At 38.7% G+C, this 27,906-nt stretch overlaps 2 protein-coding genes across 2 annotated transcripts in view; both read right to left on the bottom strand.

The window, feature by feature from the left end:
• The window catches only part of LOC117328051 (probable beta-D-xylosidase 2), a 32,167-nt gene extending 8,071 nt beyond the window's left edge, over positions 1 to 24,096 (bottom strand). The window contains 8 exon segments of the mRNA XM_033885381.1: positions 16,145 to 16,367; positions 17,173 to 17,423; positions 18,091 to 18,317; positions 18,621 to 18,712; positions 19,570 to 19,614; positions 19,616 to 19,741; positions 22,776 to 22,935; positions 23,546 to 24,096. Coding sequence (XP_033741272.1) covers positions 16,145 to 16,367; positions 17,173 to 17,423; positions 18,091 to 18,317; positions 18,621 to 18,712; positions 19,570 to 19,614; positions 19,616 to 19,741; positions 22,776 to 22,935; positions 23,546 to 23,889 — 1,468 coding nt within the window. The 5' untranslated portion in view covers positions 23,890 to 24,096.
• Positions 2,763 to 4,485, bottom strand: LOC117328053 (xylan 1,4-beta-xylosidase-like). The gene is made up of 2 exons (XM_033885384.1): positions 3,975 to 4,485; positions 2,763 to 2,895 (listed from the first exon to the last, which is right to left on the bottom strand). The coding sequence occupies exons 1-2, from the start codon at positions 4,304 to 4,306 to the stop codon at positions 2,889 to 2,891; spliced, it is 339 nt and encodes a 112-aa protein (XP_033741275.1). The 5' UTR covers positions 4,307 to 4,485; the 3' UTR covers positions 2,763 to 2,888.
• Positions 24,097 to 27,906: the final 3,810 nt, after the last annotated feature.

Below are 27,906 nucleotides of genomic sequence, written 5' to 3'. Positions count from 1 at the left end.
ATGCCTCTTTCATTGATATGTGGGCAGTCAATGACACCTTTTGATTGATGTGTGGACAGTTATTGGCGCCCTATGTTTGATGTGTGGACAGTAATTGACGCCCTATGTTTGATATGTGGACAGTTATTGACGCCCTATTGATTGATGTGTGGACAGTTATTGACGCCCTATGTTTGATATGTGGACAGTTATTGACGCCTTTTGATTTGATGTGTGGACAGTTATTGACGCCCTATGAGTGATGTGTGGACAGTTATTAACGCCCTATGATTGATGTGTGGACAGTTATTGACGCCTTATGAGTGATGTGTGGACAGTTATTGACGCACTATGAGTGATGTGTGGACAGTTATTGATACCCCTTTGTTTGATGTGTGGACAGTTATTGACGCCCTATGAGTGATGTGTGGACAGTTATTGACGCCTTTTGATTGATGTGTGGACAGTTATTGACGCCTTATGATTGAGTGTGGGCGTTTATTAACCTCCGTTTCATGGATGTTTGGGTAGTTGTTGACGCGCATTGATTGGTTTGTGAGCAGCCATTGACCCCCTTTGAAAGATGTATTCGCAGTTATTGGCGCTTTTTTTGGCGATGTATAGAGAACTACACGCCTCTCTTTGATTGATGTTTGGGCAGTCAATGACGCCCTTTCGTTGATGTGTGGCATTTAATGACCCCTTTTTGTTGCTGTGTGGATTGACGCGCTTCGATTGCTTTTTAGCAGTTATTGACGCCCCTTTGTGGGTTACGGCCTTTGTTACGTGTATAGTTATTAACGACCATTAATTGATGTGTGTGCAGTTATGGATGCCCCTTTGCTTGTGTGCGCAGGTAATAACGCCTTTTGATTGATTTGTTGCAGCTACTGACGCCCTATGAGTGATGTGTGGACAGTTATTGAGGCCCTTTGTTTGATGTGTGGACAGTAATTGAGGCCCTTTGTTTGATGTATGGACAGTTATTGAGGCCCTTTGTTTGATGTGTGGACAGTTATTGAGGCCCTTTGTTTGATGTGTGGACAGTTATTGAGGCCCTTTGTTTGATGTGTGGACAGTTATTGAGGCCCTTTGTTTGATGTGTGGACAGTAATTGAGGCCCTTTGTTTGATGTGTGGACAGTAATTGAGGCCCTTTGTTTGATGTGTAGGCAGGTATTGAGGCCCTTTGTTTGATGTGTAGGCAGGTATTGAGGCCCTTTGGTTGATGTGTGGACAGTAATTGAGGCCCTTTGTTTGATGTGTGGACAGTTATTGAGGCCCTTTGTTTGATGTGTGGACAGTAATTGAGGCCCTTTGTTTGATGTATGGACAGTTATCGAGGCCCTTTGTTTGATGTGTGGACAGTTATTGAGGCCCTTTGTTTGATGTGTAGGCAGGTATTGAGGCCCTTTGTTTGATGTGTAGGCAGGTATTGAGGCCCTTTGGTTGATGTGTGGACAGTAATTGAGGCCCTTTGTTTGATGTGTGGACAGTTATTGAGGCCCTTTGTTTGATGTGTGGACAGTTATTGAGGCCCTTTGTTTGATGTGTGGACAGTTATTGACGCCCCTTGTTTGATGTGTGGACAGTTATTGAGGCCCTTTGTTTGATGTATGGACAGTTATTTAGGCACTATGAGTGATGTATGGACAGTTATTGAGGCCCTTTGTTTGATGTGTGGACAGTTATTGAGGCCCTATGTTTGATGTGTGGACAGTTATTGACGCCCTTTGTTTGATGTGTGGACAGTTATTGACGCCCTTTGTTTGATGTGTGGACAGTTATTGAGGCCCTTTGTTTGATGTGTGGACAGTTATTGACGCCCTATGAGTGATGTGTGGACAGTTATTGACGCCCTATGAGTGATGTGTGGACAGTTATTGACGCCCTATGAGTGATGTGTGGACACTTATTAAGGCACTATGAGTGATGTGTGGACAGTTATTGAGCCCTTTGTTTGATGTGTGGACAGTTATTGAGCCCTTTTGCTTGATGTGTGGAAAGTAATTGACGCCTTTGTGTGATGTGTGGACAGTTATTGAGCCCTATGACTGATGTGTGGACAGTTATTGAGCCCTGACTGATGTGTGGACAGTTATTGAGGCCCTTTTGCTTGATGTGTGGACAGTAGTTGATACCCCTTTGTTTGATGTGTGGGCAGATAATGACGCCTTAAGATTGGCGGTTGGAAAGTTATTGATACCCCTTGTTTGATGTTTGGGTATTTTTGACGCCCTGTGATAGATGTGTGTGCTGTTATTGATGCTCTCCGATTGATGTTTGGGTAGTTATTGACGCCCCTTTGATATATGTGTGGGTAGTTATTGACGCCCCTTTGATAGATGTGTGGGTAGTTATTGACGCCCCTTTGATATATGTGTGGGTAGTTATTGACGCCCACCGATTGATGTGTGGGTAGTTATTGACGCCCCTTTGATATATGTGTGGGCAGTAGGTGACGATAACCGGCTAAATTCTGTGTTTGCTGTTTTATTGAATAACGCGTAAATTAGAAAGAGCTCCATTGCAATTGATATGGAATAGTAGTAATAATGGTAGTTAGTGAATCGTAACTCATATGCTATAAAACATTTGAGGCATAACTAATGAATGGGTATGACACGGAAGCAAAACTGACATCAAATTTTCTGTAATTAACAATTGCTTGTACCCGTCAAGAACTGTTGTGTAGGTATAGATTTTCAGGTCATTTTCGACTCTTCACGTTTTGACTTTACATTATTAAGAGTACCTGATTCCGTCCCCACAGGGGGTGCCGCATGATGTTGATAACGGGACTGAAACAGCTCGCCCCCTTGTGGTCCCCGTACTCCGTGGTGTTTCCGGTAGTCGTTATATTTGGCGCGGACCTCAACTGCTGTGGCCTCTGCTACGTCATGTATGACATCAGGTGCTTTTAAATCAACAAAGAATACTGTCATGTAAACAAAGTCGCCATTTTAACTCAGAATCGATAATCAAGGGCAAAATATCACTAAAAAATACAGATTCCGAAGAGACTATTGAAAAGGTGCAAGGTGATTAAGACTGCGGAGAGAGTAAAGCATCTTAAACTTCATCGATTGGTCAAATCCGGGATAGGACACAATCTCAACTGATGATTTAGGTGGTGACAATTGAACCACTAGGTATAACAACAGACACCAAACACACTGACTTCATATCGCATTAGGAAATAGGAATATAATAAAACCAAACTCAACAATTATGTTGTCGATCAGAAATCCATTCACTCCCAAACCTACGTCATAAGACAATATTATTGTTTATCAACGATGCACACAAGGATTCGTCGTTATAACACTGATAATAAATAGCTTATATTAACTAACAAAGGCATGACTTCATAATGCAATATCGGAATTACCGAATACATTATCTTGTGTCGTTACGTATTGTTGGAAAATGAAGAGAATTTAGTAATATGCGTTATCCGTTGAAATTTAAGTTGTTTGTGTCTGTCCAATACGATCAACAAAACTCTTGCTGATTTCATCTTTTCCTCATCCAAAATGTCTTTTCATCTAAATTTTTCACATGAAAACATATTGGATCCAGGTCCAATATGCGACTGCAGCAATGTCAATATCAGAGACACCAGCATCGCCCTGTTTGCATCAGTTATATAGCTAATTTTGTTGAGAAGTCAATGTGGTTGTGATGTGACCAATGTACGAGGGATGATCGATATGTTTTGAGCCTCATATTGAAGGAGGTACTCAAGTATGTTCTTTTTAAGTCCTACTATTCTCCGACTATATTGGGCCGTGTACCCAAGGATTGGTCTCATTTGGTTAGTTTATATCGACGATGTAGCACTCTAAAGTAAAGAAGACAAGCGGCTTATGCAAAATGGACACAATCGTATTAATCCAACTATAAAATAGACAACTCGTGGTTTATTTTAGATAATACAAGAGTGACATAACCGATAACAATTACACTATAGCATACACACTAGGAAAATATTACCTGAAAGTAGCGGCCAGTCCTAGGGCTTGTGGGAAGGATGTTGCGTTCCCGGAGCTTCCGTCTCCTCGTAGGCATTCCGTATTCCAACTATATGTGCCTATACCCAGCCGACCTATTGGTGGAGCTGGTCCTCCTTTGGGCCCTGATCCACCTTTACTCATCTGTACCATTATCTCCTGTAGTGTCAAACGTCCAACCAAGTCGTCAACTCGTGTATCCCATGGTAACGAGGTGTTCCGGAACGGATAATCGACAGACAGTGTGGAGCCAATCCAGCACAGTACCAATACACACACTGATCTGTATTTACCGAGGGACTCCTGGTGCGACATTATCGTATCTTTAAGATACGGACCTGTCCTTTAATCCAACACGCGTTGCTCGAGTAGCATAACTTAACACACACCTGCCCAAGCGTGACTTAAACAAGCATCATATGACAGCCCCGGGGCACTTTGTTTATTTTATAACAGGCCACGTTCACTTCTATTTGATGAAGATGGATGCACTGTAAACAAAAAAAAACTTTCCGCATTGTATGTCTATTTCTAAAAACTGCATTTTCCCTACGTGTTTGAAATACTTATGTTTCTTAAAAAAATTGTTGTTTTTTGCATTACAAAAAAATGTATATATTTTGTATATATATATATATAGACTATTGTCATTTTTTTCTGTACTTATTATTTGTTTACCGAATGTTTCCTGTGTGTGCGTCAAGTGATCCTCAGGTAATAATAATATTAAATATCAAATAATTGCTATTAGGCTTAATATTCCTCTGATCTAAAGGAATATTTAATTACTGTAATTGTCTTGGGGTTTATTAATGTAGTATATTACGCAATGTGACTGTCTCGAGGTCGGAACAGAGCAGACACAACCAAGAGAAAACGATTTTAAATTAGATCAGGAGTCCTTTCACAAGCAGCCTCGTTACTTCAAAAGTCACTTGTTAAAAACATCAATATATGTCTTCCTTGGTACTTCTCTGTACTGTTTTCCTATAATAAATATCTGGGCAATGTGGACAACCATCTTGCAAATAATTCCATGTCATGAAATCTGCTATCTCATTGATTGCGGACGGCAAAGCCACCCACTTAGATCGCGGGTTACATAACATGAACTTATTTGCAAGGTGGTGGTCGAAGTGACCCACATACTTATTGACGAGGAAAACATCCCAGAGGAGCAGGAGGGGAACTTATATTGATAAACAATTGTTTTTACTTAATGTTCGACTACACCATTGTTTATAGGAATGTAAACCATCTGTTTTTTCCGTACCAAGTAGACGTTTTGGTTTGTTGACATGCTCTCTATTGTGCCCGACTAGAAGGAAAGGGCTGCTTATGAAATAACTTTACTATTTGATGTATTACCTTGGGGTCACCTTAAAAATAGTGGTCCCTACAACACTACTCTAAATAAAATCTGTCGAGTTGAAAAATCTTACCGGAAGAATTTTCAGCGACACTTCGAATCAAGTTACCCTATTTTGCACACCGGCGAAGTTCCTTTTCTTACATATGATGTCATAACGGATTTTTGACCAATTAGCATGAAAGCACGACCAGATGCAATCTTCATTCGACAGTACGACCTGATGTAATCTTCATTCGACAGTGCGACCTGATGTAATCTTCATTCAACAGCACGACCACATGTAATCTTCATTCGACAGCACGACCAGACGTAGTCTTCATTCAACAGCACGACCACGTGTAATCTTCATTCGACAACACGACCAGATGTACTTTTCATTCAACAGTACGACCTGCTGTAATCTTTATTCGACAGCATGATCTGATGTAATCTTCGTTTGACAGAAAGTCCGTACGTTATCGTAATTCGACAACATGACCGTATATCATCGTCATTCGACAGCACAATCGTATTTATCAGAGATAACAAACAAACAATAATCATGTTCACATTGTTTATTAAGCAATCATGAGTAAAATTTACATATACTCAAACCCAATATTCATTTGCCTATACAAGAGTCCATAAACTTTAAGTGATATATCATACCTTCAGCTATGTTATGTTTGGCGATTGTGGACATGGCTTCGTCACCAAGAGGTTACCACCCAAATTGGGCTTGGGGCCACCTCAAATAGATAGATAAATATGTGACAAGATCTGTCAATAAGCTATATACAGAAATGACTCTGTGGTCAGCCGTCATTTTGAATAGCTGTAATTTAAGGGGAAATATTAACTAAATACTTATTATTCCTGGTGGCAACCTCTACCCCGCCTATCACTGGAAACTTCCAAGTGAAATGATTCCCAAATATGGTTGTTGAAGCCATGACGATCTGATCTGTTGACAAATAGTGCACCATGGGATAAAGCCTGAGCCAAGCACCTGACAATACAAAAGAAATACAAAACAGCAGCAAAATGAATATATTTATGGGGTGGGTGGGTGGGTGATCAATCAATTGCTCAAACAGCGTTCCGGCAGTCTGGAATTTTCAAGTGCTAAGGGGAGATAATTCAAAAGCACGCAATTGACAAAAGGGCGACAACTCTTAATCCGGTAACAAGACACCAAAAGGCATAGTATATTGTACTCTGATAAACAGATTTATTTATTATCAAATAAATCCCATTATCAGAGATAACAAACAAACAATAATCATGTTCACATTGTTTATTAAGCAATCATGAGTAAAATTTACATATACTCAAACCCAATATTCATTTGCCTATACAAGAGTCCATAAACTTTAAGTGATATATCATACCTTCAGCTATGTTATGTTTGGCGATTGTGGACATGGCTTCGTCACCAAGAGGTTACCACCCAAATTGGGCTTGGGGCCACCTCAAATAGATAGATAAATATGTGACAAGATCTGTCAATAAGCTATATACAGAAATGACTCTGTGGTCAGCCGTCATTTTGAATAGCTGTAATTTAAGGGGAAATATTAACTAAATACTTATTATTCCTGGTGGCAACCTCTACCCCGCCACATGGCAAGGACCGCAGATAGAAATAGCAAAAAGCATACTACAGACCCTTAAATTCTATCCCGGTACTTGACACCGCCACCAGTAATAACATTCAAAACAAATTGCAAATTGACTTCAACTATCAAATCAATACCAGCAATCATAAACTTATATCACTTCAAAGGGTCAAGTTACCTAGCAAGAAATTCTTGCTCACTCCCACAAAAATTAATGACAAATTGTCAAAATTGCAGGAAAATCACTGCACATAAAATCAAAACTCATCAAATAGGCAGGAAAATCCCTGCCGTGAACTACTCCAGATTACCCCTGTCTCTAAATAGAGATATAAAGGTAGCTGAAGCAGCCAATGCCACAATCACCATGAATGAAATGTCCATCAATGTAGCCACTCAATTGGTATTATTGCTGGGGAAACACTCTCTGGTCAAGCTTAAAATAGGAAAAAAGACCTTGCTGTAGATTATGTAGGAAAAAGAAATTACCAAGGTCTGAAAGATGCACTTGATCCTCTAAAAACAATGCAGGGCTGCCACAAACAATCTCAGGGTATTTAATATACCCACCACCTTTCGATAAATTGTCAGTAGCAACTTTACTGTTAATTCTTACTCTGTGTCTATTTAAATTACCCAATGGTCTTTCATATCTCCACTTCCTTGGTAGAATCTGTGACCAAATAATGAATGTTTCTGGTAGCTGAGCCCTAAGCGTGTCGAATGTATCTAAAATTGTATGCCTCAAATGTCCCAAAGAAAACTGTCCCACATCATTCCCACCACAGTGTATAACCAAAGCTTTGGGGGGTGATTCATACTTTAGCATTATCTTCACCATGCTTAGAACTTGACTCCAACGCATGCCACTCTTACCCTGCCACCACAATTTAATTCTGTAGCGTTGCAGCCCTAGATGCACCCCTTCTGCAGAGGACCTGGTCTGTATGAAAGCTCTCTTAATAATTGAGGAACCCAGCACCCAAACTTGATTTTCGTCATCTGAAAAAGACTTAATATTTGCCATTACAATGATGCAATGACAAATGATGAATGCCTACTTAATTCAAGATACCGATTGGCCGTTAAACCCAAGCTTAACTGTTGGGATTCGTACATAAGACTTGTATGCACGAGATTCCCATCTCCCATATTGTTTGATTTCAGTTTCTGACATGCCTACACTACTTGCATTTGTTGCAGCTCCGATTCGAAAACTATGAGATTTGAAATCACCAGTTTTAAAACCTGAAAATGTTAGACTCTTATGCAAAAGTGAATTAAACTGGTATCTAGTGACCGGCTTCCCCCCAAAATGACAAAAAAATGGACCCCCAAGCGCAGGTCGTACAGCCAAGTAATCCTTGACTCGTTTGACAGGACAAGGGGATGCACCTGATGGGAACTCCAGCACAACCCCTTTACCTTCCTGATCAGTCTTAGAATGAGGTAATGCTACCTGCAGCAACGAATCATTATACAACATTCTAACGTTATCTCTTTTTAGAACATGCATCCCAGTGCCTGGTGTGAAACTTGTTTGTACTAATTCCCCTATGCGGAAAAACCCAAAATAGGCCAAGGAAAAAATGGCCGAAAAAAGTTTGGTCTCATACACAGAAAAACATACAGCAGGGAGGGAATTCAGAATTTTAACAAGGATATCTGGTGTTATTGGTAAACGAGAGTCTGATTTCTTATTAAGGCGTGACATACCACGCAACATTTTTTTAACCACAAAATTGTCTGTGGGATTCTCTACCATTAAGCTATTGCATTTAAAAGATATAGCAGCTATAGAAGTTTGAACTGTGCTTGGAGAAAAACCACCAGCTGATTTGAAGGCAATGAAGTCTATAACCTGCTGACAGCTAGGTGGCCAAACATTATTACTGAATCTACTATTTCTAAAACTCTCAAAAGCTAGCAAGGCCTGTCCATATGCTTTTTTGGTATTTGAAGAAAGAGATGCATTCAACAATCGGACAGCTTCAGAGTTGAGATTAATGCCTGGAATGATCTTGGAATTTTGGCTGGTTCCTGGTCTGCTGAAGGGGCCAGGTGTCTGAATCTTGTCAACTGAAGACGAGAAATTGCATCAGCAATAAGGTTTTTAGTTCCAGCCAAATGAGTTGCCTTACACTGAATGTTGTTGATCATGATATCCAGTACAAAGGGTCGAAGCAAATGCATTACTCTCTTAGACTTCGAGGACTTTTTATTGATGCAAGCCACTAATGCACTGTTGTCTATGTGGAGGATTATCTTGCGCTTAGACATGAAGCTACCCCAAATGTGAAAAGCCAGAACTACAGGGACCAACTCAAGAAAAGTGATGTCACGAAGCACCACAGTACCAATCCAAGCTGGAGGCCAGGGAAAGAACACCCAATGTCCCTGGAAGTAAGCACCCCCTCCAAGCTGACTACCCCCAGCACTGTCAGTAAAAAGTTCAAGTTGTGTATCTGATGTCCACTCCAAATCTGGTATATATGTTACTCCGTTGAAAAATTCTAGGAAAACTAGCCAAACTTGAATATCCTCCTTCAAATCACAGGTTAAACGCACATGATGACGTGGGTTTACCATGCCAGAAATTGAATCATAAAAACGTCTATTGAAAGCTCTGGCACAGGGTATGGCTCTAGAGCAGAAGTTTAAAAGGCCGGTCAATGCTTGAATCTCTTTTACTGTTGCTTTCTTACAATTGTACAAAGCCAACAGTTTTTCTTTGAGTTCTAAAAGCTTGCCTTGGGGAATTCTAACTGACATATCCTGTGTATTGATTTCCAAACCCAAAAATACAAGAATTTGTACAGGCCCTTCAGTTTTTTCATTTGCCAATGGCACCCCCAGTTCTATACAAGTCTGTTGTAGCGCATGCATAAGGGTTATACAATTAGTACTTTCAAGCTCCCCAGCACACAAAAAATCATCCAAATAATGAACTATACTAGGGATACTGGAGTTCTTTATAACAGCCCATTCTAAAAAAGTTGCAAATTTCTCAAACAATGAACATGAAATTGAACATCCCATAGGAAGACAACGATCAACAAAAAAATTCCCCATCAACTTAAAACCAAGTAATTCAAAATCCTGTGGGTGGACTGGTAGCAGCCTGAAAGCTGATTTTATATCTAACTTTGCTAACAAAGCACCTTGACCAAGCTTACTGATCATCTCCACAGCAGTGTCAAAAGAAGCATATTCAACTTTACATAGATCAGAGTCAATGAAGTCATTGACACTAGACCCCTGAGGGTGTGATAAATGCTGAATTAATCTCCAGGACCCATCTTTTTTAGGAACAAGACCAATTGGGGAAGTCCGTAAATTATCCAGGGGCCTGTGATGGAAAGGACCAGCAATTCGGCCAAGGTTGACCTCCTTTAGCACCTTAGTAGCAGCCTCATATTCATGATCAAAAATTGAGACAAGATTATTACAGTCAGAAGCTAACCTAGGACCAGAATACTGAAGATGAAAACCATATTTAAACCCTTGAAGCAGTTCGCTCGCCACAGCACGGTCAGGGTACCCCTTCAGTAAATCCTCAAGTGAACTTAAATTAATTGGTGACTGGGCGATTGTTGTTAAATCGCGATGATTGGGCAGGATGCTGAGAAGAGGATGATTGGGCACCGAAATTGTTTCCTCTCCCAGAACCAGGTCTGCATTATTTGGAGCCTCACTAGATGTTGTTATTAATGTAGCAATCTGAGTGCTCCGGTCCATTCTCTCCTCAACTTTGTCAGCAATCATTTGCTCCAACTGAGTTCTCGACATCAGTATCTGGTCAGACTGGACAGGGGTGTTCACTGTATGCTGCGTTTGGTCCGCATCGTGAGGGTCACTGGGGTCATAGGGGAGACGCTTCCGCTTTTCCCTCTGACTAAGCCTCTTTGGCTGTACTCCTTTTCCTCTAGGCATACTTGATAGAAACATATAAAAGCCAAACTGTTAACGATAAATATAAAAATAAATATTGCAATTCAACCAGTGTTACCAGCAAAAATAACTGGGCCCATCTGCTGAATTACTTATATTTAGTAGAGATTATATCACAAATTACTTATATCGAATGTAAATAAACTTCAATATTATAAAAACTACCAAAACATCTCAGGAGATTTAAAAACAAATCGCCTATTGTACGACTGTATTGTATGGAAATGTTGCCGAGACGACCCCCGGGCCCGGGCACTGTGAAATGAGGTGTTCGTCGCTCCAATCCAGACAGCCCTTACGAGCACACTGCTGAATGAAAGATTATAAATATTTGTGCATTAACTAATAAAAAATACTTAGTAGTGCACCAGAACCTCTAATGCTTGATAAATAAAGTCCATTCAAAAATGTAGCGTTAAGCAATACTACGAGCAGTCAAATCGTTACCGAGATGACCCCCAATTCTAAAATGACATTCACAACTTGCCTACTTAACAAAGTTCGAATTAAGTTAGATATTCACAGAGACCAAATTGCTACGACTTTCGAATGTCTTTTTACTTAAATTCATGAAAGCATGGGATCAAATGAAGATGACCATAACTGATAACATAGGTTTCCCCGCTCCTGCTAAGACGTGGGGAGCGGGAGTACGAAAGACGCTGACAAGATCAAGATATATCCGAAAATACTGACTTTAAGCAACTAACTTAAATTCAACAACGTAAAATGAAACCATATCAGAAATGCATGACACCCATATCAAACCTGTCCTATGCAGCGTGGTGCAAACCGACGCAAAAGTGCAATAATTTGGTGATCAATCAACTGCTCAAACAGCGTTCCGGCAGTCTGGAATTTTCAAGTGCTAAGGGGAGATAATTCAAAAGCACGCAATTGACAAAAGGGCGACAACTCTTAATCCGGTAACAAGACACCAAAAGGCATAGTATATTGTACTCTGATAAACAGATTTATTTATTATCAAATAAATCCCAATGTCATCATCATTCGAGACAATGAAAGTATGGGGCATTTTTCCCCTCGTGATAAGGTCATACAATTTTTGCACAATGTAGGTTAAGCTATGGGTATTCTTGTAATGATCATTATAACATAATTGTAAAGCTTAAAATCATGTGTGATATGGGAAATAATAACACCAAGGGCTCAAAACACACAGCCTTTTGTCTGGATTCTTCCTTCCTGTCCTAGTCTCCTTAAGTCACCAATTCATTGGACAGAAAGTTGTTCAATAATTTCTCTTGTTGTGCAATTACTACTTTTCGTTACAAATTGTCTACACACATAATTTGTTTGACGGAATTCATGAAGACAGCTTGCTTGCTTGGTTTTGCCAGATAAAACAGTACAAAATAAACAGCTGTGTACAGAACTGCCATTTATTACGTATTCAATATTAAAGGTTGTGAACTGACGATTTCAAATTCTCTCACAAGAATATTAGAAGTCACACTCCTCTTTTGATTAGGTTGCTGTCCGCCAATGTAGATCCTCATTGTACCTGTTGAATAATAAACCTCATATAAAGAATAGCTATAAATAAAAAAAACATTCCCATAGAAAATATCTGCAGGGGATATTTGTAGAATTGATTATACTTAAAGATTTATATCGCCATATAATAGCTAGTACGTGTAATACAAAATATACATTTTAAGTGGTAATCTTATTTGAGTGCTTTTCGAGTTGAAAAGTTTCTGTATACTGTTACATGTATATGTTTCCTACGTAATGTACCGTGTTGACGCCTATTCCACAGTGGGCTAAGTTGTTTGTACTCGGTTATGCGCTAGAATTTAAGTGCGCCACAATGATTACGTTATATAGTAAATGTTCCTGTTTGGATACGTTTAAGAAACCAAGTGAGGGGACGGCCATGTTTCAACTTACCATAAATACTGCATTTTGCCATAGTTCAATTTTGTCTGGTTATACAAAAAGCGTTTCCCCATTTTCACATAAATTTCATCTTCAAGGCACCCATTTTACGAGGTTTTATTTATCCTTGAAAATATCGAATCTTATAATCTTCAGAAAATTACAGTTCTTACAGTATAAGCGTTTGTATGCAATAAGTTAAATAAATACCTGGTTCTATAACAAACGTCTTTCCTGTCCATACAGCCATGTCTCTGGGCTCTATCTCCAGACTGTACCGGACTCGAACATTGACTTTTATGAAAACCCTTTGAAAAGCCACCAACTGTAACTTGGGCATTTCCATCCTTGTCGATATCCATTCCATGTATATTTGAATCACCTTCGATAAAACAAAAATATTATCTCCAGAGAATGGATAGTCATCTGATATTGTTTCTAGTATGTCTAGGATATTATTATACACCATAATAGGGCAGTGTACGTATTATACTTCATAAATAACGTCAATCCAAACAGAACAAATATGTGGTTATATTAACTCCACTTTATCCATCAGATTGAATAAACTTATCCCTATCGAATATCATACTGTTTCTGAGATGGAATTAATAATGATAATCAAATAATGATACTGGACGTAGGCAATTATGCCTATATATCCGGATCTTAAAAGTTAACAAAAGTTCAAAAAAGTTCCATGCTGACGTCTCCATATGGATAAGTTCATTATCATTTATTTCGTGGTTGAAATAACATTCAGTGCTCCTCTTATCGGCATACAAATGTTTTGACTGTTGCATTGGTGCGGCAACAACGGCATCGGGAAGAGAGTTCCAATGATTGACAACCCGGTCAATAAACGAATATTTCCTCAGGTTCAGTCGGCTTCTCCGTTTTTTAATGCCATGGTATGCTCTATTGTTCTTTGTTGGTATTTTGTGTTAAAATATCTCTGATCATATCCTCCTTGTGTTGATTTATATACTTGGATCATATCTCCCCTTAGCCTTCTATGTTTCAGTGTAAGTAATTCAAGAACTCTCAGTCTGTTTTCGTAGCTTGGATCAAACATTCCAGGTAGTTGTTTTGTTGCTATTATTTGGAAATTTTCTAATTCCTTTATAATATTCTGCAAACATTTGTTTAAAATACAAGCCCCATATTTGAGTTGTTACACGCATCTCCAAAATATGACCATGTTTCACAAGCTGAATAGATGTGCTTTATTCTAATGTCTTATTGAACGGGGATATTACATTAGGCTTCCTGCTTATTAGGATTGAGTGTTGTTATCTGTTTACTGCTAAATGGATAATACACTTACTAAATTAATCTTGTTCTACTTTCGCAACATTAACAGCCTTTTTTTCTGCTAGTTATTCGGGCGTGCTACGACTTTTAGTGTTTAACAAATTAACATTAACATGTTTTGCTGAAATTCATCGAAGGGAATATAACTTTTTTTTATAATTTTCTAAGCCCTCTGTCCCCTCACCTGGGACCTTGGAGTAACCAAACCATCTAGTGGTGTCGTCGGGATATGACCTAGCTGTAGAGAATATTCAAAGGTCTATATAAACAACAAGTTAAATCATTACCTCATCTCCGTCATAGGGCCCATTATTGCCGACCTCCACTTGTACACTTAAAGGATGGCCAGCAGGAATTCGAGGTGACAACTTAGCATCGAAATAATGGAATGTAGAATAAGATCGGCCGAATCCAAAAGGATATAGTGGATCACCCTGGAAATAGCGGTAGGTTCGTCCTTCCATTGTATAGTTAGTTATGGACGGCACCTGTACCAAAGGTAACATACTGAAAATGTATCAACTATAAATTGTCACAATTTAACAGGTATTAGATTAAAACTATGTGTATATTTTGATGATTTCCACTCTTTTATCATTTTATTTAACATGGAATACACGGCGAATTAGATTAAATAGCATGTTCACCTGAGAAGCGTAAAGTGGCCATGTAAATGGTAGTCTGGCGGCGGGGTTGCTGTTGTCGTCATTGTTGGTGAGAACTCGGAATAATGCCTCCCCTGTTGTCTGAGCGGGGAAGAAACATTCCAATATGGCACTAACGCGATCACTCTGCTCAGCCCAGGTGATGTTCAAAGGACCGGCGTTGAAGAGAAGCAGTATGACTGGCGCGTTACCTGCAAAATGTATTTGACGTAATCACCTTTACAAATTTAGGTATAGCCGAAGAATGTATAGGACATCAGTATCGAATACATTAAGCTTATTGCAGAAGTACCGATTCTCGAAATAATCTATTTGACAATTTACACAAAACGAACGATGGTTAGATAAGCAGATACTTTTCTATTCTTAATAGAATGTTGACACAAAGTATCGAGGATGGCTGGTACAATTGTGGGGCAGAAAGAATCCTCATTTTAGCAAATGACCCCTTCTGTTAAATCGATATATACACGCAACCTGAAAACTGCACGGCATCTTTCAAAAGTTGTAGTTGTTGTCCAGGTAAGTCCATGCTGCTTCGGTCATTACTTTCTCCTTCAAGTTCTAGACCTAACATGGATAAAATAGAAACAATATCTACCTTGAAGTATTCAACATCAGGGCAAACACTGAAAGAGAGTGGATATAAAACTGCCATCATTACTTTTTTTCTAAATACAACATTTGATTTCATTGCAATGAATTAGTGATTTTATCCACAATTCAAACTTTAAACAGATATGTGTGGACAGTTAGTTCAGTCTATTCCTGAGCGTTTTACATTTACATCAAGGACAGTTAAGGAACTGTAAATACTGTCATATAAACGAGGTATTCGCTCTTACTAACTGGCGCTCCTGATTCTAAGGGTCACAGACTAAAGTGGTGAAATAAAACATTGTACTACACGTGATAGTAACTCTCAAGTCAACCTAGGTATCCGCAGATAACAGATACATTAATACGTAGATAGAATAACAAATCTGATATATCTTCGCAATTGAAGTACTTCAGTCAAAACGTTCATATAAGATTTTGCAAAATAACTACATCATTTTTTGTATAATCAAAGTTCAATTAGAGACAATGATAACATATTGAGTATAAATAACGTATTTATATTATGAAATAATTCATAATGAATTGTATGTCATTAAGTTTTACCAAATCCATGCCAATTTTTTTTAGATCCAGAAGAATTACTGCATAAGTTAGAAATTGTTGCCCAATACGTTCAAAAAGCATTGTAATAAGACATGTTTGAAAGAAAAACACATCAAACTGCCACCGACTCCGTGATATTTTTCATTTGATTACTTATACCAAAATATCGATAAAAATAGATACTTACCTGTTCCAAGACAGACGAAGACAGCCTCAGTTTGCGCTACAGCGACCTTGACCTGTGTGACATTGTAATGTTCACACCTATTATCTGGACACCCTTGGCCGTATTTCGTTGACCCTGCCAGGCGTTTTAGTCCTTCGAGAGGAGTTGTAGTGTATTGACGACTGGCGTCAGCACTGTAATCACCAAACAGCTGGTAAATGTTGTCGGCCATCGGTCCGACCACCTGTATTTGATAAATTATTGAAAAAATGAATACAAAAATAGATGATTATTTATTTTAATCTATTTAAACCCGCTGCTTCTATCATTGTTAACTGTATCTTCTAATCTGCCGATTTTCTGTTAGTTTTTTAACATACAAATGTATCGTCACTTGGCACAAGAAACATACTCTGTGTGTGTCAAACAGGTAATGTGCACGGTGGGTTCATTTAAGGAATGAAATTAACGCGATTCATGGAATATGTCCAGAAGCCAATGTTGTTATGACCTAATGAATGTTGACAAAATAAATTTCATTTCTTATATATACATTATGATTATTTTCTATTTTATTTGTTAACGCACCTAATGATTAAAAAGAGCATTTTTCATGTTTGACTCGGAAGAGAGAACAGCCGTTTTCGCGGGGGGATGTCAGACAGTTCTTAGCACGGTCTTTGCAAATGTCATAACAACACAAACAAAATGTAGCTCCATCTACGACACTTATTCTGTGAGATTTCTGGGGTGATTTTTATTGTTTTGAATATTGAGGAGACCGTAATAACATTGGATTTATGTAAATATAATACTGATCGTGTTTATTTAAAACAACACGAGAATAAACAAAAATCCGACGGCGGAGTACTAGTACTACCCGCGGTAATGCGGTCCCCGGCTTTACTACACACTGTGATGAGGCTAATGTTCTTATGAAAAATGAATACAATTATTTCAAATGCTTCAAAAGTATACTGGATGTAAATATTATCTAATGTAAGGATACCAAAACATGTGTTTAATCTATCAACAAAATTGCTGCTTACCGAAATTGTTCTAAATTGTTTATGAAATGGCAGCGAACTGTTGACATTCTTCAACAAAACAAAAGACTTCATGGCAGCTTCAAGAGACTTAGACCTATGATCTTCACTCTGAATGTTGGATAGATCTAGAAGGTTGTATGGGTTCTTGTCTGCTGGGTCGAACTCGCCAAGTCGCATCCTGGTGTAAAACAAAGGTTTTACGCTGGCCCGAACAACAGTCTCTGTCAATTTTCCAGATTGTATCGCTTCAACTAGAAGAATAAAAAATAAAAAGCTGTTGTAACAGCAGACCGATAAATTGATATGATATTATCAGGGTAAAACAATATTCATTTTAAATACAATACTATATACAACTTTATATGACAAAGTATCAAATACTGTCATACGACAGGATTTGTGTTCTGAGTCAGTCCTGATATAAATACCAATCTGTTAACTGGCTTCAATGTGTTAAGACAACGTAAAGCTATACCAAACAAATCACCATAAACTGTCATCCAGGAGATGCACAATATCAAAATACATACACGTTTTTAACAGTAATCTTATTTTAGTGGTAATCTTATTCTAACGGTAATCTTATCTTAGTGGTAATCTTATTTTAGTGGTAATCATATTTCAGTGGTAATCTTATGTTAACGATAATCTTATTTTAACGGTAATCGTATTTTAGCGTTTTTTGCACAGAAAGCATTCCGCCAAATTATGATTGCACTAATTGTAATTTATCTACACTAGCTTTTATGACAAGCATTGTTCGTGTGCTGATTCATCATTCTGCTAATCTGATTTGATTTGGATTTACGCTAAAATTTGAGTGCGTTTACAGTAATGGGCGAGATACATAAGTTACGCGATGACAACGCCTCTCCATTTATGTCAAAGTAATGTGTGAGTTTTAGAGTAAATACATACTCATTGAGTAGTAGACGGGGTTTGCTTCGTTGTCGGATAATTCCAGATTACAGCCGGCATTCACACAAAGGGCCACAGTGTCCACAGAGTTGTTGAGGTAATGATGGTAGTTTATGATGTTCTCAATGGCCTCCTCGTCACTCACCACGTAACCCCTGAACCCCCACTCTTTCCGGAGGATATCCGTTAGGAGGCGCTTATTACCACAGGCTGGAACCCCATTCAGTCTGAAAGACAAATAGTTTTTCTGTATATACCCCACATTCCTGTGTCCAAAATGACATTCTCCTTCCAGTTTTTTGCCACAATAAACACATGTTGTGTCCTAATTGTCTACAAATATTTCGATTTAAAACATCGTCGGAGAAGATGTAAGCAACAATGGAAAACCCACATGAAGATATTTTTTACTAAACGGAATTGATTCGGGTATCGATACATCTTACTTCGTGAAATTTGCAAATACTTTGTGTTTTTTCTACAACCCTAGAGACGTTTTGTAAAATAAACATAAGAACACATCAACTGACCTGTTGTAGCTGCACATGATACTGTAGGTTCCCGCCTCTACACACCGTCTAAAAGCAGGTAGAAAGGTGAGACGCCAGTCACGTTCACGTACCTGTCAATGACGTATTATTCATATTAACATCAAATAATTGTACTTTTAAGTCCTAACCGGTCCTGTACCCAAATCCGTGATCCTTAATGGCAACTATCTGTGATTCCTTGAAAATCGTGTATTTATATGTATTGAGAATACACTATTTTCCCATGTCGTTGTGATTTATCGCTATTCTATATGCTATTGTCCTCTAACGAACCGCAGCGTTTGCGCGATATTAGACTCTTCATAAAAAAGTCTTTTAAACTGAGGAAAGTAGGCTTACAATGTGCTTAAGTATATGTTCAATCATAAAAATATATGTACATTAAATGATGTCTATACATCCCTGATATATTATACTTGTTTGTTTATTTGGTTACATCGTTTGCAGTCCGATCCATGATATGATCTATTTAGATGTAAAATGCAGTAAAGATGAATTATATAACCAGTGATATAACATTGCTTTACACTTAATAATCGCTTAACACAGATTGTAAAATTACAGCTCCTTCTGATTTACTAGTATAAAATATACAACAAATGTAAGTTCGAATTGTTACATATTACAGAATGGAAAAGAAATACCCATTTCCACCCTTGAAAGAATCTTGATATACTTTAGAGCCCCATCTTTAAACTTACAAATGATCTATCTTACCTTAATCGTGTTACTTACTTCATGTTAAAGCTTTTATTACATAACCATAAGGCTAATGACATTACTAAAGACGGAAACAACCGTTCTGGAAACATGTAAATTAACACCAACGACCTCGTCCAATTGTATTAAAATACAAACACGAATAATGTCCAGTAGAACAAGATGTTATCAAATGTATACTGTGTAGTGTTATTCTGTATTTCTATACCTGTGCATCGAACGAGAAACGCGACACAGGTATATTGTCTGGTCCCACCGTGAACGTCGAAGTGTTTACACCCTGCATTGGCTCTAATGTATTTCGGGTCATGTCCTTGCAGACCTTTAACGAACTGTGCAGCCATCACTCCACTGAGGTAGGGATCTTCTCCATAGGTCTCCTGTAACATAATGGCCAGTAAGCTATAAATGTCATATATGTGATATACCGTGAAATTTTACGTATTATTACTACCAACGTTCATCACAATGACCGTTTGCCATGGACAGCTTGAGTAGTAAACCCTCTAATGGCGTAAATAACCATGGATAGTATTATCAAGTCTTATGATAGGTAAATTAAAATAATTAGAAATTAAACATGCCCCCCTGTATTGTTTATTATTAATGCTAGGCTGTAAGATTAATGCTTGGCTGTAATTTCAAAGCTAACCTGTAAGTTTAATGCTAGGCTGTAAAATACATGCTAGGCTGTAAAATATATGCTAGGCTGTAAGATTAATGATCAGCTGTAAAATTAATGCTAAGCTGTAAGATTAATGCTAAGCTGAAAGATTTATGCTTAGCTGAAAGATTAATGCTAAGCTGTAAGATTAATGCTTAGCTGTAAGATAAATGTTAGGCTGTAAGATTAATGTAAGACTGTCATATTAATGCTAGACTGTAAGATTAATGCTAGGCTGTCAGATGAATGCTGCGCTATAAGATTAATGCTAAGCTGTAAGATTAATGCTAGGCTGTAAGTTTAATGGTAGGCTGTACAATTTATGCTAGGCTGTAAGATTAATGCTAAGCTGTAAAACTAATGCTAGGCTGTAAGATGAATGCTAGGCTATAAGATTAATGCTAGACTGTAATAGTAATGCTAAGCTGTAAGATGAATGCTAAGCTGTAAGATGAATGCTAAGCTGTAAGATTAATGCTAAGCTGTAATAGTAATGCTAAGCTGTAAGATTAATGCTAGGCTGTAAGATTAAGGCTAGGCTGTAAGATTAATACTAGTCTGTAAGATTAATGCTAGACTGTAAGATTAATGCTAGGCTGTAAGATGAATGCTAGGCTGTTAAATTAATGCTAGACTGTAATAGGAATGCTAGGCTGTAAGATTAATGCTAAGCTGTAAGATCAATGCTAAGCTGTAAGATTAATGCTAAGCTGGAAGATTAATGCTAGGCTGTAAGAAGTATGCTAGGCTGTAAGATTAATGCTAAGCTGTAAGATTAATGCTAAGCTGTAAGATTAATGCTAGGCTGTAAGAGGAATGCTAAGCTGTAAGATTAATGCTAGGCTGTAAGAGGAATGCTAAGCTGTAAGATTAATACCAGGCTGTAAGAGGAATGCTAAGCTGTAAGATTAATGCTAGGCTGTAAGATTAATGCTAGGCTGTAAGATGAATGCTAGGCTGTAAGATTAATGCTAAGCTGTAAGATTAATGCCAGGCTGTAAGAGGAATGCTAAGCTGTAAGATTAATGCTAGGCCGTAAGAGGAATGCTAAGCTGTAAGATTAATGCTAAGCCGTAAGATTAATGCTAAGCTGTAAGATTAATGCCAGGCTGTAAGAGGAATGCTAAGCTGTAAGATTAATGCTAAGCTGTAAGATTAATGCTAGGCTGTAAGATTAATGCTAGGCTGTAAGATTAATGCTAAGCTGTAAGAATTATGCTAGGCTGTAAGTTTAATGCTAGACTGTCAGATTAATGCTAGGCTATAAAATTAATGCTAGGCTGTAAGTTTAATGCTAAGCTGTATGATAAATGCTAGGCTGTAAGATTAATGCTAAGCTGTAAGATTAATGCTAGGCTATAAGATTAATGATAGGCTGTAGGTTCAATGCTAGATTGTATGATAAGCGTGATAATCCAAGTTCGCTTATGTACAATTCCTTTTTCTGAAAAAGCAATAATGTCCCTGCTTCTCTTCCTACTTATAGTGTTTAAATGACAAATGACAGATGTTCTTAATGACCGGTAAATGGAGGTTGATGAAGATCTATGGTCGTCACCATTTTATCATTGGGAATTAGTATATTGCCTTGTACATTATACTCATCCCAAGTCTGTATGAAGCTCGATACATGATAATGTACAATGTACCTGGTTGTTCTGCTGTAATCTCTTTTGTACTCGTTCCCAGACGTATGTCTAGATCTTCACGGCCGGTATCATTGATAAAATAGAAGACTCTTTCGTTTACTTTTACCACCAGAAGCTCCAACATTGGTGTCACCGATGGGTGCACTATCAAAAGTCCTGACGATGTAAATGTTCTGTTTCAGTCAACTAGGTTTTAGTTTGGGCGTGAAGTGCTGGATCATTCTCATCATCCTATCCTGTTGGTTACATATGCAGGCTACGCGAACCACATTATACTTTAATTATGTGTGTTTAATAGCGACCTTTTTCTATATTGTATATAGTTATCTGTCATGTATACTTTATATATTTGTACAGGTAAATATAAGATTTAAGGTAATATCTGAATTGAATTGAGTTTAAGGTAATAATTGAATTGACTTGAGTTACGATTTTTCAGCAAACATGGCTGTATTAACCTCCATAGTTTTACACGACATTGCTTACCTTTCAAGGCTTCAGACGAGCAAACGCTGAACGAACGTTTTTCAAATCGGGACCGTTCCTAAATTGGTGTTCTGGTTTTCTTTCTAGTATTGGCATTATTACGATTTCTGTCCATTCTACTAGACATTTCATTTCTCCTGCTTTTGCGACCACAATATATATAATGTATGTATACGACTTCTTAAATTCTTTTGAGTGTTACAACATATATTTTTGGATAATTTACACGAAAAAAAGTTAAAGCGAATCGGGATTTCTATTCCCACTTCATTGGATGGTCAGGCAAGTAATAACATAGTAGCAGTGAGTTATACATGTATATTGAAACCGTAACGGTAATCTCTTCTTGTTTGCTTTTTGTTTGTTTGGTTGTTATTGTTGTTGTTTTTTTCTAAAAAAAAATAATAATAGTGACATTGACCTTGACCCCAAACCCTGAAACTCGAACTTGATCTGTAGCTACTCATACAATACCAACTTTCACCAACATACCTTGAAGCATGGCCGAGAAAAGTGTGGACAACTGAGTGGACGGACTGACAGACGGACGCACGAGGAGGAAACCTATAGCCCCGGTTTCATCGGTAGGGGACTATTAAGTGATATGAGCCAAACCTGATTCCGCCCCCACAGGGGGTGCCGCATGATGTTGATAACGGGACTGAAACAGCTCGCCCCCTTGTGGTCCCCGTACTTGTGGTGTTTCCGGTAGTCGTTATATTTGGCGCGGACCTCAATACCAGTAGCCTCTGCTACGTCATATAAAATGTCAGCGCTAAGGAGAAAAAAAAAACTTAATAAGTTCATGTTCTATTACAAATAAAGGATCTTACATAACTTTCCATTTAATATATTTATGAAACGCGTCAAAAACTTTCCCGTTTTACCAAGCCTTGGGTGAGGTAAATCGATATTTCATTTTCAAACCTGAATGAACGAAAGTGTAATATTCTGTTGATCGCATAACTTACAATGTGTATCGCACTATACTAATTAAGTTATACTTAAAACAGCCATGAAAATAGAAAACCTACAATTAAATCAAATATGGACTATCCTCTTGAGTACCGTTATAATGTACAATGCAATGAAAGGTCTCTAGGGTATATGAATGTATGTCCATGTATACTCTAGAGCCACAGGTGTCTGCTTCTACTTAATTAGTATTTAAAGAAACATATTTTAGCTCCTACTTTCATATATCAGCCTTGATATAGTTGGAGTATGGGCTTATATTTTTCCCCATCAATACTAATCAGACGTTAGGCTGTATGGATCTATTTATATACCCTTATAAATAATTATGCCATTATTCGTAACGTGTGTCTGTGGTCTGGGGAGTCTACCCTACCTGTGCATACATTATTTATGTACATTGTACCTACCTGAATGTGGCGGCTAGACCTAGTGCTTGTGGAAAGGAAGTGGCGTTTCCCGCACTCACGTCTCCTCGGAGGCATTCTGTATTCCAGCTGTAGGGTCCAATGTTCAGTCGGGGTATGGATGGTGCTGGTCCCGCTTTTGGGCCTGACCCTCCCTTACTCATCTGGAACATGATTTCCTTCACCGTCAGGCGGCCTACAAGATCGTCCACACGTGTATTCCATGCCAGTGAGGTGTTCCGGAATGGGTAGTCAGACTCCGCATTGTATAATGACAGAAGGAAACCGAGATTCAGTATTACGTTCCAGAGAGATTTGAACAGGAACGGACCACGGGCGAGATACATTCTCGATACTCTGTATGTGTAATATTCATTCACAGGCCTAATACGTACTTACATGCCGTAGGGTTGTAAACCGACTGAACCCGAGATCATTGACTCGGTGATTTGGGAAAGCCTACCACTCGGTGGCTTTATGTTGTTTACAACATTTTCATGTGGCATAGTTGATGGAATAATATCATATTGCACTGGACCTTCAATCGTTCACAATATGTATGATAATACAGGTGCACACATGCATGAGTATACATGTCTACTCGACCGTGACATATTTACAATTATTTGATAGGTGTGTGTAGTTGTAGCAAGGGACAAATTAATCGAGCTTACTTTTTAGATTTCAAAGAAAATGAATAATATATATATATAACCAGACAAAGAATCCGCACAGCTGTCTGCTACTACGTATACGTAACCAATGTACAGTATGGTTAGAAAGTTTGATTATTTTATAGTGCAACGCCCTCTGACGGGAACAGACAGACCGAGTTGGTTGTAAACACATGCACTGAGTGTGACGGACACGGTAGATTTGATTTCTAGATACTTATTTCTTTGGATTTCGATTCAACAGTATGCGTAACGAACGGTTGTTATGTGTCACAATTACTAGATGCGATGATGAATTATTGTTTTGGTGATTTAAATCGACCAAACACGGGCTATTTAAAGTTTGCACACAAAGGGGCATCAAAGCGTTATTCGTGTTCATACATACGTGAATTCGTCGTTTTAACACATAATAAATAGTTTATGTTTAAATAACAAAGGCATTGTTGGAAAATGAAGAAAAATAGTAATCTGTGGTATCTGTTTATTCGTTATTTATTAGGAAGTATGTGAGAAACTCCTTTTTTTCCTACACTGGACAGGGATATCGATATTTGGAGATTTTCTTATCCCACCCTGTTGCACGTGCTCTTTGGACGTTCTCAACATTTGCATGTCGTCACGCCAACAACACAATGACGCCACGCCAACAACACAATGACGCCACGCCAACCCAATGACGCCACGCCAACAACACAATGACGCCACGCCAACACAATGACGCCACGCCAACAACACAATGACGCCACGCCAACAACACAATGACGCCACGCCAACAACACAATGACGACACAGCGACAATACAATGAGGTCACGTCGAAAACTTCACAGGGTTATCCCGCGGTTGCGAGGGAAAAGATAGACAGCTGCCACGCGCTATATGACGCTGCTCACAATAACGTAACGTCATATTTAACGTTGAGTAACCATGTGGTCGATGATGACGTCATCAGTTTTGAAGAACTTTCACGAAGCCATACATTTGCTTGCAAGTATGTGAGAAAAAGTAATCAAACAGCGGTCTGTTATACATATCAAGCATGGCGAATAGTTTCCCCCTTATGACACACATGACCGTACCTATGAAATAACATTAAGACCGCATTTCCAAAGTTTGTACCATTAATTCTGATGATAACCTTTCAAAGCCAGATGTCATTCATTTAAGTGTAAATGAGGTGTTTCAGTGTTCATATTTAACACACCACCACATGATGAGTTCGTGTTCTGGACATGGTGGGAATACAACTCTGTAAGCTATACACGAGGGCACAGTGTCAAAACACAAACTGTCAGAGATACACGAGGGCACAGTGTCAAAACACAAACTGTAAGATATACACCAGGGCACAGTGTCAAAACACAAACTAAGATATACACGAGGGCACAGTGTCAAAACACAAACTGTAAGATATACACCAGGGCACAGTGTCAAAACACAAACTAAGATATACACGAGGGCACAGTGTCGAAACACAAACTGTAAGATATACACCAGGGCACAGTGTCAAAACACAAACTGTCAGATATACACCAGGGCACAGTGTCAAAACACAAACTCTGTCAGATATACACGAGGGCACAGTGTCAAAACACAAACTGTAAGATATACACCAGGGCACAGTGTCAAAACACAAACTCTGTCAGATATACACGAGGGCACAGTGTCAAAACACAAACTCTGTCAGATATACACGAGGGCACAGTGTCAAAACACAAACTCTGTCAGATATACACGAGGGCACAGTGTCAAAACACAAACTCTGTCAGATATACACAAGGGCACAGTGTCAAAACACAAACTCTGTCAGATATACACGAGGGCTCAGTGTCAAAACACAAACTCTGTAAGCTATACACGAGGGCACAGTGTCAAAACACAAACTGTCAGATATACACCAGGGCACAGTGTCAAAACACAAACTCTGTCAGATATACACGAGGGCACAGTGTCAAAACACAAACTGTAAGATATACACGAGGGCACAGTGTCAAAACACAAACTCTGTCAGATATACACGAGGGCACAGTGTCAAAACACAAACTCTGTCAGATATACACGAGGGCACAGTGTCAAAACACAAACTCTGTCAGATATACACGAGGGCACAGTGTCAAAACACAAACTCTGTCAGATATACACCAAGGCACAGTGTCAAAACACAAACTCTGTCAGATATACACGAGGGCACAGTGTCAAAACACAAACTCTGTAAGATATACACCAGGGCACAGTGTCAAAACACAAACTGTAAGATATACACGAGGGCACAGTGTCAAAACACAAACTGTAAGATATACACGAGGGCACAGTGTCAAAACACAAACTGTAAGATATACACGAGGGCACAGTGTCAAAACACAAACTCTGTCAGATATACACGAGGGCACAGTGTCAAAACACAAACTCTGTCAGATATACACGAGGGCACAGTGTCAAAACACAAACTCTGTCAGATATACACCAAGGCACAGTGTCAAAATACAAACTCTGTCAGATATACACCAGGGCACAGTGTCAAAACACAAACTCTGTAAGATATACACCAGGGCACAGTGTCAAAACACAAACTGTAAGATATACACGAGGTCACAGTGTCAAAACACAAACTGTAAGATATACACGAGGGCACAGTGTCAAAACACAAACTGTAAGATATACACGAGGGCACAGTGTCAAAACACAAACTGTAAGATATACACCAGGGCACAGTGTCAAAACACAAACTGTAAGATATACACGAGGGCACAGTGTCAAAACACAAACTCTGTCAGATATACACCAGGGCACAGTGTCAAAACACAAACTGTAAGATATACACGAGGGCACAGTGTCAAAACACAAACTCTGTCAGATATACACGAGGGCACAGTGTCAAAACACAAACTCTGTCAGATATACACCAGGGCACAGTGTCAAAACACAAACTGTAAGATATACACGAGGGCACAGTGTCAAAACACAAACTCTGTCAGATATACACGAGGGCACAGTGTCAAAACACAAACTCTGTCAGATATACACCAAGGCACAGTGTCAAAACACAAACTCTGTCAGATATACACCAGGGCACAGTGTCAAAACACAAACTCTGTAAGCTATACACGAGGGCACAGTGTCAAAACACAAACTCTGTCAGATATACACGAGGGCTCAGTGTCAAAACACAAACTCTGTCAGATATACACCAGGGCACAGTGTCAAAACACAAACTCTGTAAGCTATACACCAGGGCACAGTGTCAAAACACAAACTCTGTCAGATATACACCAGGGCACAGTGTCAAAACACAAACTCTGTCAGATATACACCAGGGCACAGTGTCAAAACACAAACTGTAAGATATACACCAGGGCACAGTGTCAAAACACAAACTGTAAGATATACACCAGGGCACAGTGTCAAAACACAAACTCTGTCAGATATACACGAGGGCACAGTGTCAAAACACAAACTGTAAGATATACACCAGGGCACAGTGTCAAAACACAAACTCTGTAAGCTATACACCAGGGCACAGTGTCAAAACACAAACTCTGTCAGATATACACCAGGGCACAGTGTCAAAACACAAACTGTAAGATATACACGAGGGCACAGTGTCAAAACACAAACTCTGTCAGATATACACCAGGGCACAGTGTCAAAACACAAACTGTAAGATATACACGAAGGCACAGTGTCAAAAC

This window comes from Pecten maximus, chromosome 5 (assembly GCF_902652985.1).
Source record: "Pecten maximus chromosome 5, xPecMax1.1, whole genome shotgun sequence".
Classification (NCBI taxonomy): domain Eukaryota; kingdom Metazoa; phylum Mollusca; class Bivalvia; order Pectinida; family Pectinidae; genus Pecten; species Pecten maximus.
Note: the sequence above shows the minus strand (reverse complement) of the source record. Positions and strands in the feature narration are given on the sequence as shown.

Excerpts from the sequence above, each read along its gene's own strand:
- LOC117328053 (XM_033885384.1), bottom strand. The coding sequence starts at position 4,306 with ATGTCGCACCAGGAGTCCCTCGGTAAATACAGATCAGTGTGTGTATTG.